Source organism: Panthera pardus, unplaced genomic scaffold, assembly GCF_024362965.1.
Source record: "Panthera pardus isolate Hobbes unplaced genomic scaffold, ASM2436296v1 HiC_scaffold_3, whole genome shotgun sequence".
Classification (NCBI taxonomy): Eukaryota; Metazoa; Chordata; class Mammalia; order Carnivora; family Felidae; genus Panthera; species Panthera pardus.
In genome coordinates this window covers 33,887,297-33,899,692 of record NW_026526876.1, presented here as the reverse complement: position 1 = coordinate 33,899,692, position 12,396 = coordinate 33,887,297, and the positions used below count along the sequence as shown (strand labels likewise).

The 12,396-nt window shown below is 53.6% G+C and overlaps 3 protein-coding genes across 3 annotated transcripts; all 3 read left to right on the top strand.

Annotated features, from left to right (window-relative positions):
• The first annotated feature begins 625 nt into the window (after positions 1–625).
• LOC128774316 (keratin-associated protein 9-3-like) lies at positions 626–1,773 on the top strand. The gene is given in 2 exon segments (XM_053893475.1): positions 626–1,194; positions 1,270–1,773. Coding segments are annotated over 2 exon segments (693 nt in total). The 5' UTR covers positions 626–998; the 3' UTR covers positions 1,767–1,773.
• A 3,340-nt stretch (positions 1,774–5,113) lies between these two features.
• Positions 5,114–6,080, top strand: LOC128774325 (keratin-associated protein 9-1-like). The gene is made up of 2 exons (XM_053893480.1): positions 5,114–5,499; positions 5,575–6,080. The coding sequence occupies exons 1-2, from the start codon at positions 5,304–5,306 to the stop codon at positions 5,964–5,966; spliced, it is 588 nt and encodes a 195-aa protein (XP_053749455.1). The 5' UTR covers positions 5,114–5,303; the 3' UTR covers positions 5,967–6,080.
• Positions 6,081–9,239: 3,159 nt separating this feature from the next.
• LOC128774315 (keratin-associated protein 9-3-like) lies at positions 9,240–10,463 on the top strand. The gene is given in 2 exon segments (XM_053893474.1): positions 9,240–9,821; positions 9,897–10,463. Coding segments are annotated over 2 exon segments (693 nt in total). The 5' UTR covers positions 9,240–9,625; the 3' UTR covers positions 10,394–10,463.
• The last annotated feature ends 1,933 nt before the right edge of the window (positions 10,464–12,396 follow it).

Sequence of the window (12,396 nt, the reverse complement as noted above, 5' to 3'; positions counted from 1 at the left end):
GGAAGGAAGGAAGGAAGGAAAGAAGGCACGGTGCGAGGAAGGGACCTGCATGGACAGGCATGCAGGGAGGAAGGGAGAAAGGCAGAAAAAGAAAGACAGCCTGACAGAAAGAAGAAAGAGCAACCATAAATAAAGATGTAATGAGCGACGTGAGGACACTGACGAGGCTAGCTAACAAGGTTAGGGCTAGAGTCCCCAACTCACCTGGTTTTGCCCATCCTGCCCCCGCCTTTATGCCCCTGAAAGCCCCACCTCGGGTGAAAGCATTCGACCCTAGGAAAATCAGGGGTCCTGTTCAACAAGGACGTATATTGACTGATGCTTGCTTAGTCCCAGACTGCTGCTGCTGCTTCTCCCCACCTGCTTTGCTTCTGCCTTGCCATGTGGCAGAGAAAACACCAGACATCGGCTACGCAAGGGTCTTTGATCGAACTGAGATACGCAGGTGGGGTTGGGTGCTACAGGAGACAGATATGCCTGTGGGAGTCTCGAATCCGGCTTCTGTGGGGAAACGGAACTGGCCTCAGGGATCTACCACATTTGTCCCAGTGAACATATCCGCATCATGCCCCTCACCTCAGAGATACTCGCAATCCACATTCAGTCTAAGGGCAAAGACTGGGGAGGGAACACTGCTGTGACCCTAGCCACCCCAGCAGAACGTGATCACACGATGGATGCCATGATCACTGAAACAAGAACGATGCTGCTGATGTGCCCACCTTCCTCTCGTTGGAAAATGTTTCTGTGAGTTATTCTCAAATAGGAAACCATTAGACACTTATTTTGTAACGATTCCCAGCATTTAGGAAACCGCTTCCTCGTTTATGATTCCCCCAGTGACTATGGAAAACGATGTAAACACCAACAAGGAAAGTCCTGCCCATTGGCCTAACCTTCGGGGGTCCAGCGCATAAAAGCCCCAGAACCGGAGGAGGCACCAGAATCTGACAACCTCACCTCCGGACAGGACCCGCCCACCCTCCACCCCCGACACCATGACCCACTCGTGCTGCTCCTCTTGCTGCCAGCCTACGTGCTGCAGGACCACCTGCTGCCGGACCACCTGCTGCCAGCCCAGCGGCTGTGGGTCCAGCAGCTATGGGTCCAGCTGCTGCCAGCCTTGCTGCCGCCCAACTTGCTGTCACACCACCTGCTGCCGGACCACCTGCTGCCAGCCCAGCTGCTGTGGGTGTAGCGGCTGTGGACACAACGGCGGTGGGTCTAGCGGCTGCGGTTCAGGCTGCTGCCAGCCTTGCTGCTGCCCAGCTTGCTGTCACACCACCTGCTGCCGGACCACCTGCTGCCAGCCCAGCTGCTGTGGGTGTAGCGGCTGTGGACACAACGGCGGTGGGTCTAGCGGCTGTGGTTCAGGCTGCTGCCAGCCTTGCTGCTGCCCAGCTTGCTGTCACACCACCTGCTGCCGGACCACCTGCTGCCAGCCCAGCTGCTGTGGGTCCAGCGGCTGTGGACACAACTGCGGTGGGTCTAGCGGCTGTGGGTCGAGCTGCTGCCAGCCTTGCTGCTGCCCAACTTACTGTCGCACCACCTGCTGCCGGACCACCTGCTGCCAGCCCAGCTGTTGTGGGTCCAGCGGCTGTGGGTCCAGCGGCTGTGGACAAAACTGCTGTGGGTCCCGCTGCTGCCAGCCAGGTTGCTGAACCCCCGTGTACTGCACGAGAACCTGCTACCACCCCACCTGCTGCTGCCTGCCTGGGTGCCTAGCCCAGGGCTCTGGATCCTGCTGCCAGCCTTCCTGCTGCTGATTGCCTCGCCAAGAGCCACCATCTGACTGGCCACTTGGGAATCGGTCACTGCCAGGCGTTGCGGAAAGCCAGCCCGCAATCCCCAACATCTCGGTTATTCTTCCGCCTGTCTGCCATCTTGTGAATCAGCCTGATGAAGTGTGGACCGCTTCTCCCTGATTCGCTTCTTCTTTCCTTCCTCTGGGTCATGTGCCAGCTTCAGCCAACCTGATACAGAGTTAGGATCTCTGTTTGCTCTCCGTAGTCAAGAACTTTATCCTGTCCCTCTAAATACGTCAGCGCAACAACTCCTCAGGAATGACCTATAACTCGTGGAAACTGCTGAAAGCCCACACGGGTATGTTTTCTTTCTCGGTGTACTCATGAAGCTTGTACGCCTCTTGCTGCCTGTCATGTTCCCTTTCAATGTCTCCCTAGACGCGGGGAGTCTCGCCTGTATCTCTTAATAAACCCTAATCATTTGGAATCCCGTATTGTCTTTGTGTTTTTTTGTACGTACATTTTACATCACATGCAGTGTCCGTGTGGAGCCACACACAGTCCTCCACAAGTCATTATGCGCATTTTCAGCTGAGGAGATTTCACAGTGGAGTGTCCCACAGCTGACATGGACACGCTCGGATCCAAGACTGTGGTTCGGGCGCTTGCTGAAGCGCACTTACGTTCAGATCTCCAGACGTGGTAGCAAACGCCCTTAGTCTCAGCACCAGCAAGATGTCCATCCGAGGCCTTCTTTGAGCGCACAAGTGTTATTCTCCCGGACAGGCGGGCCATCACTGGCACTAAGTTGTAGACATCAGTGTCGTACAACTCAGCCGCAGCAGCCATACGTGAGGACAGCGGGACCCGCCCTTTAGAGCCCTGGGGAACCCAGGATGCTCCTGTTGCCTTGGGTGGCATCCAGGCCCTCAGCACTCTTCTGCCTCACATACAGGTGAGCCTGCGGTGTCCTCGTGAGCAACAGAGGCAGCTGAACACGCTTGTGTTTGGGTCGTGGAAATCACATTCTTGTTTGGCCTCCTTGTCCCCAGGACCTAATGGGATATAGTAAAATGGCATCTTGTGATTTTCGGCCAAACCTATGTCTCTCCCCTCCTGTGAGGCAGTTTGTCATCGTGATCAAAATGCTGCCCAGAGAGTTGATGAAGCATGGTGTCAGGGCCAGAGAGATCGTGCAATGGGCATGTAGGCCTTTGAGGAATCCATGAGCTCTGAACCATCTAAGGAAACAGAATAAGCTCTGGTATATTGTGGAGGAAGTGTGAGCAACCGAGGGGGGAAAAATGATGCCTGCTCCGTGGGGGTGAGGAGAATGTGAGGAAGAAAAAAGAGACAACAACGTGGGCATTCCTAGGAGTCAGGAACGAAGTCTGCTGCTTCTGGTCCTGAACTACTGGTGCCAACGCAGCACTCAGGGCTGTGAGGCCGATTCAGGCTCTGAGAGGAAGAGGAGACAGGGCCCCGGGTCACTTCCTGGGAGCAGTGGAGGGACCTCTGATGAGCTTCGAAGGCCCCTATCCAGGACACATGCCACCATTGGAGACTAGGTACCCAGGATGCTCTGGAGAGACTGCCAAGGCCAAACGTGCCTAGCGCTGCTGGTTCTCAAGAGCGCGATGTTGGCAAAATGAGATGAAAACCTGACACGACCCATGTTTCCGCGTATTTGCTGGATGTTGACTAAATCCTTCGTGAGCATTCCCTTTAATTCTTGGAGGGATTTGCAAAGTAGGTATTAAGGTTCCCATTGTAGACGTGAGGAAATTGAGACTGAGTGTGGTAAAGGAATGTCAGAGTTTGGTTCTCCAGAAGCTCCTCCTCAGTAAAGAGTCCAGGAATGTGGATTCTTTGGGGAGGTCATATCACACTGGTCCGCGTGTAGGGAAGTGTCCCAGGGAAGAAACACTTTGAGGCCAGCATCACAGTTTGCAACCAAAGCTTTAATCTGAAAGGTATCTCAGAAACGGTACAACTCCAAACAGGCACACAGACGCGTGCGCACACACACACACACACACACACATGCACGCGCACACACACATGCACACACACACACACACACACACACACACACACAGGCTGAGATTCTCTTATTTCAGCCACGAGGGAGCTGGAGTCTTTATAAACCCACGCTCCAGAAGCAAGGGTTGAGTGTGTTTTCTCCGTGTAGCATGCTCAGGCAGCCTGACATTCTGCTGCGTGTGAAAAGGGCACTTAGGCATTGAGGTGCAGAGCTGGTAGGCAGAAGTTGTCCCAAACACACCAATACCCAAGAGATAGGTTTGGTGGCTTCAGACGTCTTTGGCAGACTATGGTTGTGACCATTCATTCCACTATGTTCTTAATTAGCCGGGCGGATGGAGACAATCATTGGAAGAGACAGAAGAAGAGGGTGGAATATGAATGGGGGGGGGGATGAGGAGAGGAGTAGGGGGAAAAGGAGAAGGGAGGGAGGAAGAAAGGAAGCATAGAAGGAAGGGGGGAGGGAGGAAGAGAGGGAGAAAGGGAAGAGAAGAAAGAAGGAAACTAAAGAATGAAGGGAAGGAAGGAAGGAAGGAAAGAAGGCACGGTGCGAGGAAGGGACCTGCATGGACAGGCATGCAGGGAGGAAGGGAGAAAGGCAGAAAAAGAAAGACAGCCTGACAGAAAGAAGAAAGAGCAACCATAAATAAAGATGTAATGAGCGACGTGAGGACACTGACGAGGCTAGCTAACAAGGTTAGGGCTAGAGTCCCCAACTCACCTGGTTTTGCCCATCCTGCCCCCGCCTTTATGCCCCTGAAAGCCCCACCTCGGGTGAAAGCATTCGACCCTAGGAAAATCAGGGGTCCTGTTCAACAAGGACGTATATTGACTGATGCTTGCTTAGTCCCAGACTGCTGCTGCTGCTTCTCCCCACCTGCTTTGCTTCTGCCTTGCCATGTGGCAGAGAAAACACCAGACATCGGCTACGCAAGGGTCTTTGATCGAACTGAGATACGCAGGTGGGGTTGGGTGCTACAGGAGACAGATATGCCTGTGGGAGTCTCGAATCCGGCTTCTGTGGGGAAACGGAACTGGCCTCAGGGATCTACCACATTTGTCCCAGTGAACATATCCGCATCATGCCCCTCACCTCAGAGATACTCGCAATCCACATTCAGTCTAAGGGCAAAGACTGGGGAGGGAACACTGCTGTGACCCTAGCCACCCCAGCAGAACGTGATCACACGATGGATGCCATGATCACTGAAACAAGAACGATGCTGCTGATGTGCCCACCTTCCTCTCGTTGGAAAATGTTTCTGTGAGTTATTCTCAAATAGGAAACCATTAGACACTTATTTTGTAACAATTCCCAGCATTTAGGAAACCGCTTCCTCGTTTATGATTCCCCCAGTGACTATGGAAAACGATGTAAACACCAACAAGGAAAGTCCTGCCCATTGGCCTAACCTTCGGGGGTCCAGCGCATAAAAGCCCCAGAACCGGAGGAGGCACCAGAATCTGACAACCTCACCTCCGGACAGGACCCGCCCACCCTCCACCCCCGACACCATGACCCACTCGTGCTGCTCCTCTTGCTGCCAGCCTACGTGCTGCAGGACCACCTGCTGCCGGACCACCTGCTGCCAGCCCAGCGGCTGTGGGTCCAGCGGCTATGGGTCCAGCTGCTGCCAGCCTTGCTGCCGCCCAACTTGCTGTCACACCACCTGCTGCCGGACCACCTGCTGCCAGCCCAGCTGCTGTGGGTGTAGCGGCTGTGGACACAACGGCGGTGGGTCTAGCGGCTGCGGTTCAGGCTGCTGCCAGCCTTGCTGCTGCCCAGCTTGCTGTCACACCACCTGCTGCCGGACCACCTGCTGCCAGCCCAGCTGCTGTGGGTGTAGCGGCTGTGGACACAACGGCGGTGGGTCTAGCGGCTGTGGTTCAGGCTGCTGCCAGCCTTGCTGCTGCCCAGCTTGCTGTCACACCACCTGCTGCCGGACCACCTGCTGCCAGCCCAGCTGCTGTGGGTCCAGCGGCTGTGGACACAACTGCGGTGGGTCTAGCGGCTGTGGGTCGAGCTGCTGCCAGCCTTGCTGCTGCCCAACTTACTGTCGCACCACCTGCTGCCGGACCACCTGCTGCCAGCCCAGCTGTTGTGGGTCCAGCGGCTGTGGGTCCAGCGGCTGTGGACAAAACTGCTGTGGGTCCCGCTGCTGCCAGCCAGGTTGCTGAACCCCCGTGTACTGCACGAGAACCTGCTACCACCCCACCTGCTGCTGCCTGCCTGGGTGCCTAGCCCAGGGCTCTGGATCCTGCTGCCAGCCTTCCTGCTGCTGATTGCCTCGCCAAGAGCCGCCATCTGACTGGCCACTTGGGAATCGGTCACTGCCAGGCGTTGCGGAAAGCCAGCCCGCAATCCCCAACATCTCGGTTATTCTTCAGCCTGTCTGCCATCTTGTGAATCAGCCTGATGAAGTGTGGACCGCTTCTCCCTGATTCGCTTCTTCTTTCCTTCCTCTGGGTCATGTGCCAGCTTCAGCCAACCTGATACAGAGTTAGGATCTCTGTTTGCTCTCCGTAGTCAAGAACTTTATCCTGTCCCTCTAAATACGTCAGCGCAACAACTCCTCAGGAATGACCTATAACTCGTGGAAACTGCTGAAAGCCCACACGGGTATGTTTTCTTTCTCGGTGTACTCATGAAGCTTGTACGCCTCTTGCTGCCTGTCATGTTCCCTTTCAATGTCTCCCTAGACGCGGGGAGTCTCGCCTGTATCTCTTAATAAACCCTAATCATTTGGAATCCCGTATTGTCTTTGTGTTTTTTTGTACGTACATTTTACATCACATGCAGTGTCCGTGTGGAGCCACACACAGTCCTCCACAAGTCATTATGCGCATTTTCAGCTGAGGAGATTTCACAGTGGAGTGTCCCACAGCTGACATGGACACGCTCGGATCCAAGACTGTGGTTCGGGCGCTTGCTGAAGCGCACTTACGTTCAGATCTCCAGACGTGGTAGCAAACGCCCTTAGTCTCAGCACCAGCAAGATGTCCATCCGAGGCCTTCTTTGAGCGCACAAGTGTTATTCTCCCGGACAGGCGGGCCATCACCGGCACTAAGTTGTAGACATCAGTGTCGTACAACTCAGCCGCAGCAGCCATACGTGAGGACAGCGGGACCCGCCCTTTAGAGCCCTGGGGAACCCAGGATGCTCCTGTTGCCTTGGGTGGCATCCAGGCCCTCAGCACTCTTCTGCCTCACATACAGGTGAGCCTGCGGTGTCCTCGTGAGCAACAGAGGCAGCTGAACACGCTTGTGTTTGGGTCGTGGAAATCACATTCTTGTTTGGCCTCCTTGTCCCCAGGACCTAATGGGATATAGTAAAATGGCATCTTGTGATTTTCGGCCGAACCTATGTCTCTCCCCTCCTGTGAGGCAGTTTGTCATCGTGATCAAAATGCTGCCCAGAGAGTTGATGAAGCATGGTGTCAGGGCCAGAGAGATCGTGCAATGGGCATGTAGGCCTTTGAGGAATCCATGAGCTCTGAACCATCTAAGGAAACAGAATAAGCTCTGGTATATTGTGGAGGAAGTGTGAGCAACCGAGGGGGGAAAAATGATGCCTGCTCCGTGGGGGTGAGGAGAATGTGAGGAAGAAAAAAGAGACAACAACGTGGGCATTCCTAGGAGTCAGGAACGAAGTCTGCTGCTTCTGGTCCTGAACTACTGGTGCCAACGCAGCACTCAGGGCTGTGAGGCCGATTCAGGCTCTGAGAGGAAGAGGAGACAGGGCCCCGGGTCACTTCCTGGGAGCAGTGGAGGGACCTCTGATGAGCTTCGAAGGCCCCTATCCAGGACACATGCCACCATTGGAGACTAGGTACCCAGGATGCTCTGGAGAGACTGCCAAGGCCAAACGTGCCTAGCGCTGCTGGTTCTCAAGAGCGCGATGTTGGCAAAATGAGATGAAAACCTGACACGACCCATGTTTCCGCGTATTTGCTGGATGTTGACTAAATCCTTCGTGAGCATTCCCTTTAATTCTTGGAGGGATTTGCAAAGTAGGTATTAAGGTTCCCATTGTAGACGTGAGGAAATTGAGACTGAGTGTGGTAAAGGAATGTCAGAGTTTGGTTCTCCAGAAGCTCCTCCTCAGTAAAGAGTCCAGGAATGTGGATTCTTTGGGGAGGTCATATCACACTGGTCCGCGTGTAGGGAAGTGTCCCAGGGAAGAAACACTTTGAGGCCAGCATCACAGTTTGCAACCAAAGCTTTAATCTGAAAGGTATCTCAGAAACGGTACAACTCCAAACAGGCACACAGACGCGTGCGCACACACACACACACACACACACACACACACATGCACGCGCACACACACATGCACACACACATGCACACACACACACACACACACACACACACACAGGCTGAGATTCTCTTATTTCAGCCACGAGGGAGCTGGAGTCTTTATAAACCCACGCTCCAGAAGCAAGGGTTGAGTGTGTTTTCTCCGTGTAGCATGCTCAGGCAGCCTGACATTCTGCTGCGTGTGAAAAGGGCACTTAGGCATTGAGGTGCAGAGCTGGTAGGCAGAAGTTGTCCCAAACACACCAATACCCAAGAGATAGGTTTGGTGGCTTCAGACGTCTTTGGCAGACTATGGTTGTGACCATTCATTCCACTATGTTCTTAATTAGCCGGGCGGATGGAGAAAATCATTGGAAGAGACAGAAGAAGAGGGTGGAATATGAATGGGGGGGGGATGAGGAGAGGAGTAGGGGGAAAAGGAGAAGGGAGGGAGGAAGAAAGGAAGCATAGAAGGAAGGGGGGAGGGAGGAAGAGAGGGAGAAAGGGAAGAGAAGAAAGAAGGAAACTAAAGAATGAAGGGAAGGAAGGAAGGAAGGAAAGAAGGCACGGTGCGAGGAAGGGACCTGCATGGACAGGCATGCAGGGAGGAAGGGAGAAAGGCAGAAAAAGAAAGACAGCCTGACAGAAAGAAGAAAGAGCAACCATAAATAAAGATGTAATGAGCGACGTGAGGACACTGACGAGGCTAGCTAACAAGGTTAGGGCTAGAGTCCCCAACTCACCTGGTTTTGCCCATCCTGCCCCCGCCTTTATGCCCCTGAAAGCCCCACCTCGGGTGAAAGCATTCGACCCTAGGAAAATCAGGGGTCCTGTTCAACAAGGACGTATATTGACTGATGCTTGCTTAGTCCCAGACTGCTGCTGCTGCTTCTCCCCACCTGCTTTGCTTCTGCCTTGCCATGTGGCAGAGAAAACACCAGACATCGGCTATGCAAGGGTCTTTGATCGAACTGAGATACGCAGGTGGGGTTGGGTGCTACAGGAGACAGATATGCCTGTGGGAGTCTCGAATCCGGCTTCTGTGGGGAAACGGAACTGGCCTCAGGGATCTACCACATTTGTCCCAGTGAACATATCCGCATCATGCCCCTCACCTCAGAGATACTCGCAATCCACATTCAGTCTAAGGGCAAAGACTGGGGAGGGAACACTGCTGTGACCCTAGCCACCCCAGCAGAACGTGATCACACGATGGATGCCATGATCACTGAAACAAGAACGATGCTGCTGATGTGCCCACCTTCCTCTCGTTGGAAAATGTTTCTGTGAGTTATTCTCAAATAGGAAACCATTAGACACTTATTTTGTAACGATTCCCAGCATTTAGGAAACCGCTTCCTCGTTTATGATTCCCCCAGTGACTATGGAAAACGATGTAAACACCAACAAGGAAAGTCCTGCCCATTGGCCTAACCTTCGGGGGTCCAGCGCATAAAAGCCCCAGAACCGGAGGAGGCACCAGAATCTGACAACCTCACCTCCGGACAGGACCCGCCCACCCTCCACCCCCGACACCATGACCCACTCGTGCTGCTCCTCTTGCTGCCAGCCTACGTGCTGCAGGACCACCTGCTGCCGGACCACCTGCTGCCAGCCCAGCGGCTGTGGGTCCAGCAGCTATGGGTCCAGCTGCTGCCAGCCTTGCTGCCGCCCAACTTGCTGTCACACCACCTGCTGCCGGACCACCTGCTGCCAGCCCAGCTGCTGTGGGTGTAGCGGCTGTGGACACAACGGCGGTGGGTCTAGCGGCTGCGGTTCAGGCTGCTGCCAGCCTTGCTGCTGCCCAGCTTGCTGTCACACCACCTGCTGCCGGACCACCTGCTGCCAGCCCAGCTGCTGTGGGTGTAGCGGCTGTGGACACAACGGCGGTGGGTCTAGCGGCTGTGGTTCAGGCTGCTGCCAGCCTTGCTGCTGCCCAGCTTGCTGTCACACCACCTGCTGCCGGACCACCTGCTGCCAGCCCAGCTGCTGTGGGTCCAGCGGCTGTGGACACAACTGCGGTGGGTCTAGCGGCTGTGGGTCGAGCTGCTGCCAGCCTTGCTGCTGCCCAACTTACTGTCGCACCACCTGCTGCCGGACCACCTGCTGCCAGCCCAGCTGTTGTGGGTCCAGCGGCTGTGGGTCCAGCGGCTGTGGACAAAACTGCTGTGGGTCCCGCTGCTGCCAGCCAGGTTGCTGAACCCCCGTGTACTGCACGAGAACCTGCTACCACCCCACCTGCTGCTGCCTGCCTGGGTGCCTAGCCCAGGGCTCTGGATCCTGCTGCCAGCCTTCCTGCTGCTGATTGCCTCGCCAAGAGCCGCCATCTGACTGGCCACTTGGGAATCGGTCACTGCCAGGCGTTGCGGAAAGCCAGCCCGCAATCCCCAACATCTCGGTTATTCTTCCGCCTGTCTGCCATCTTGTGAATCAGCCTGATGAAGTGTGGACCGCTTCTCCCTGATTCGCTTCTTCTTTCCTTCCTCTGGGTCATGTGCCAGCTTCAGCCAACCTGATACAGAGTTAGGATCTCTGTTTGCTCTCCGTAGTCAAGAACTTTATCCTGTCCCTCTAAATACGTCAGCGCAACAACTCCTCAGGAATGACCTATAACTCGTGGAAACTGCTGAAAGCCCACACGGGTATGTTTTCTTTCTCGGTGTACTCATGAAGCTTGTACGCCTCTTGCTGCCTGTCATGTTCCCTTTCAATGTCTCCCTAGACGCGGGGAGTCTCGCCTGTATCTCTTAATAAACCCTAATCATTTGGAATCCCGTATCGTCTTTGTGTTTTTTTGTACGTACATTTTACATCACATGCAGTGTCCGTGTGGAGCCACACACAGTCCTCCACAAGTCATTATGCGCATTTTCAGCTGAGGAGATTTCACAGTGGAGTGTCCCACAGCTGACATGGACACGCTCGGATCCAAGACTGTGGTTCGGGCGCTTGCTGAAGCGCACTTACGTTCAGATCTCCAGACGTGGTAGCAAACGCCCTTAGTCTCAGCACCAGCAAGATGTCCATCCGAGGCCTTCTTTGAGCGCACAAGTGTTATTCTCCCGGACAGGCGGGCCATCACTGGCACTAAGTTGTAGACATCAGTGTCGTACAACTCAGCCGCAGCAGCCATACGTGAGGACAGCGGGACCCGCCCTTTAGAGCCCTGGGGAACCCAGGATGCTCCTGTTGCCTTGGGTGGCATCCAGGCCCTCAGCACTCTTCTGCCTCACATACAGGTGAGCCTGCGGTGTCCTCGTGAGCAACAGAGGCAGCTGAACACGCTTGTGTTTGGGTCGTGGAAATCACATTCTTGTTTGGCCTCCTTGTCCCCAGGACCTAATGGGATATAGTAAAATGGCATCTTGTGATTTTGTGCCAAATCTATTTCTCTTCCCTCCCATAAGGCAATTTGTCAGTTCTTCATAAATCAGGAGCACTGTTTATCCAGGAAGTATATTTATTGATGTTTTCTTAGTCTCAGTGTACTCTGTGGCTTCTATCTTCCTCTTTGATTCTGCTTTCACATTTGGAATAGTTGTTTTTCAGACATCCTCCACTCATGTGTCTTTCATTGAAATGGGATACCAAAATGGACTAGGGTGGTACAATAGACAGATGACTGTGAAAGGGTTGAATCAGGCTTTTGGGAGGAAACAGACTTAGTCAGTCATGATTTTAATTCATTACTGTGAACATATCAACATCATGTCCCTCATTTCAGGAACATCCCAATCTGTGTTCAACCTATGGAGCAACCTGCGGATATCTGCTGACCTCACCTACCAACCACACCCCAGGCCAGTAGGAACAATATCACACGATTAATTTATTGTAGCAAAAGTGTTGCTCCTGATGTGACCACCTTGGTTTTATCTGGGTATTTAGTTTCTTTCGTTCTCTCTTCTTTTTTTTTTTTTTATCATAGGCATTGTGCCCAACATGGAGCCCAATGTAGGTCTTGAGCTCATCTTCCTGAGATTAATACCTTAGCTGGGATCAAGAGTTGGACATTTATCCAATTAAGCCAACCTGTAACCCTATATCTGAAAATTTTTCTATGAGTCATTCTCAAATAGGAAACACATTAAACACTTATTTTCTGAAAATCATAACATTTTGGGAACAGCTTCCTCATTTTTTCCACACCTCCCCCAGTGATCTTCGAAATCAATGTAAACAATAACAACAAGAAGAAAAGCCATTCCCACGATCCAAACTTCAGGGGTCTAGGGCACAAAAGCCTCAGAACAGGAAGGAGCACTAGAATCTGAGAAACTCACCTCTGAACAGGACCTGCCCACCCTC

What these genes read in the sequence shown, in the direction of transcription:
- LOC128774325 (XM_053893480.1), top strand. Translation starts at nt 5,304, where the DNA reads ATGACCCACTCGTGCTGCTCCTCTTGCTGCCAGCCTACGTGCTGCAGG. An exon ending in CCAGCCCAGCTGCTGTGGGT is followed by an intron (nt 5,500 to 5,574) that starts GTAGCGGCTGTG and finishes GCTGCTGCCCAG; the next exon opens with CTTGCTGTCACACCACCTGC.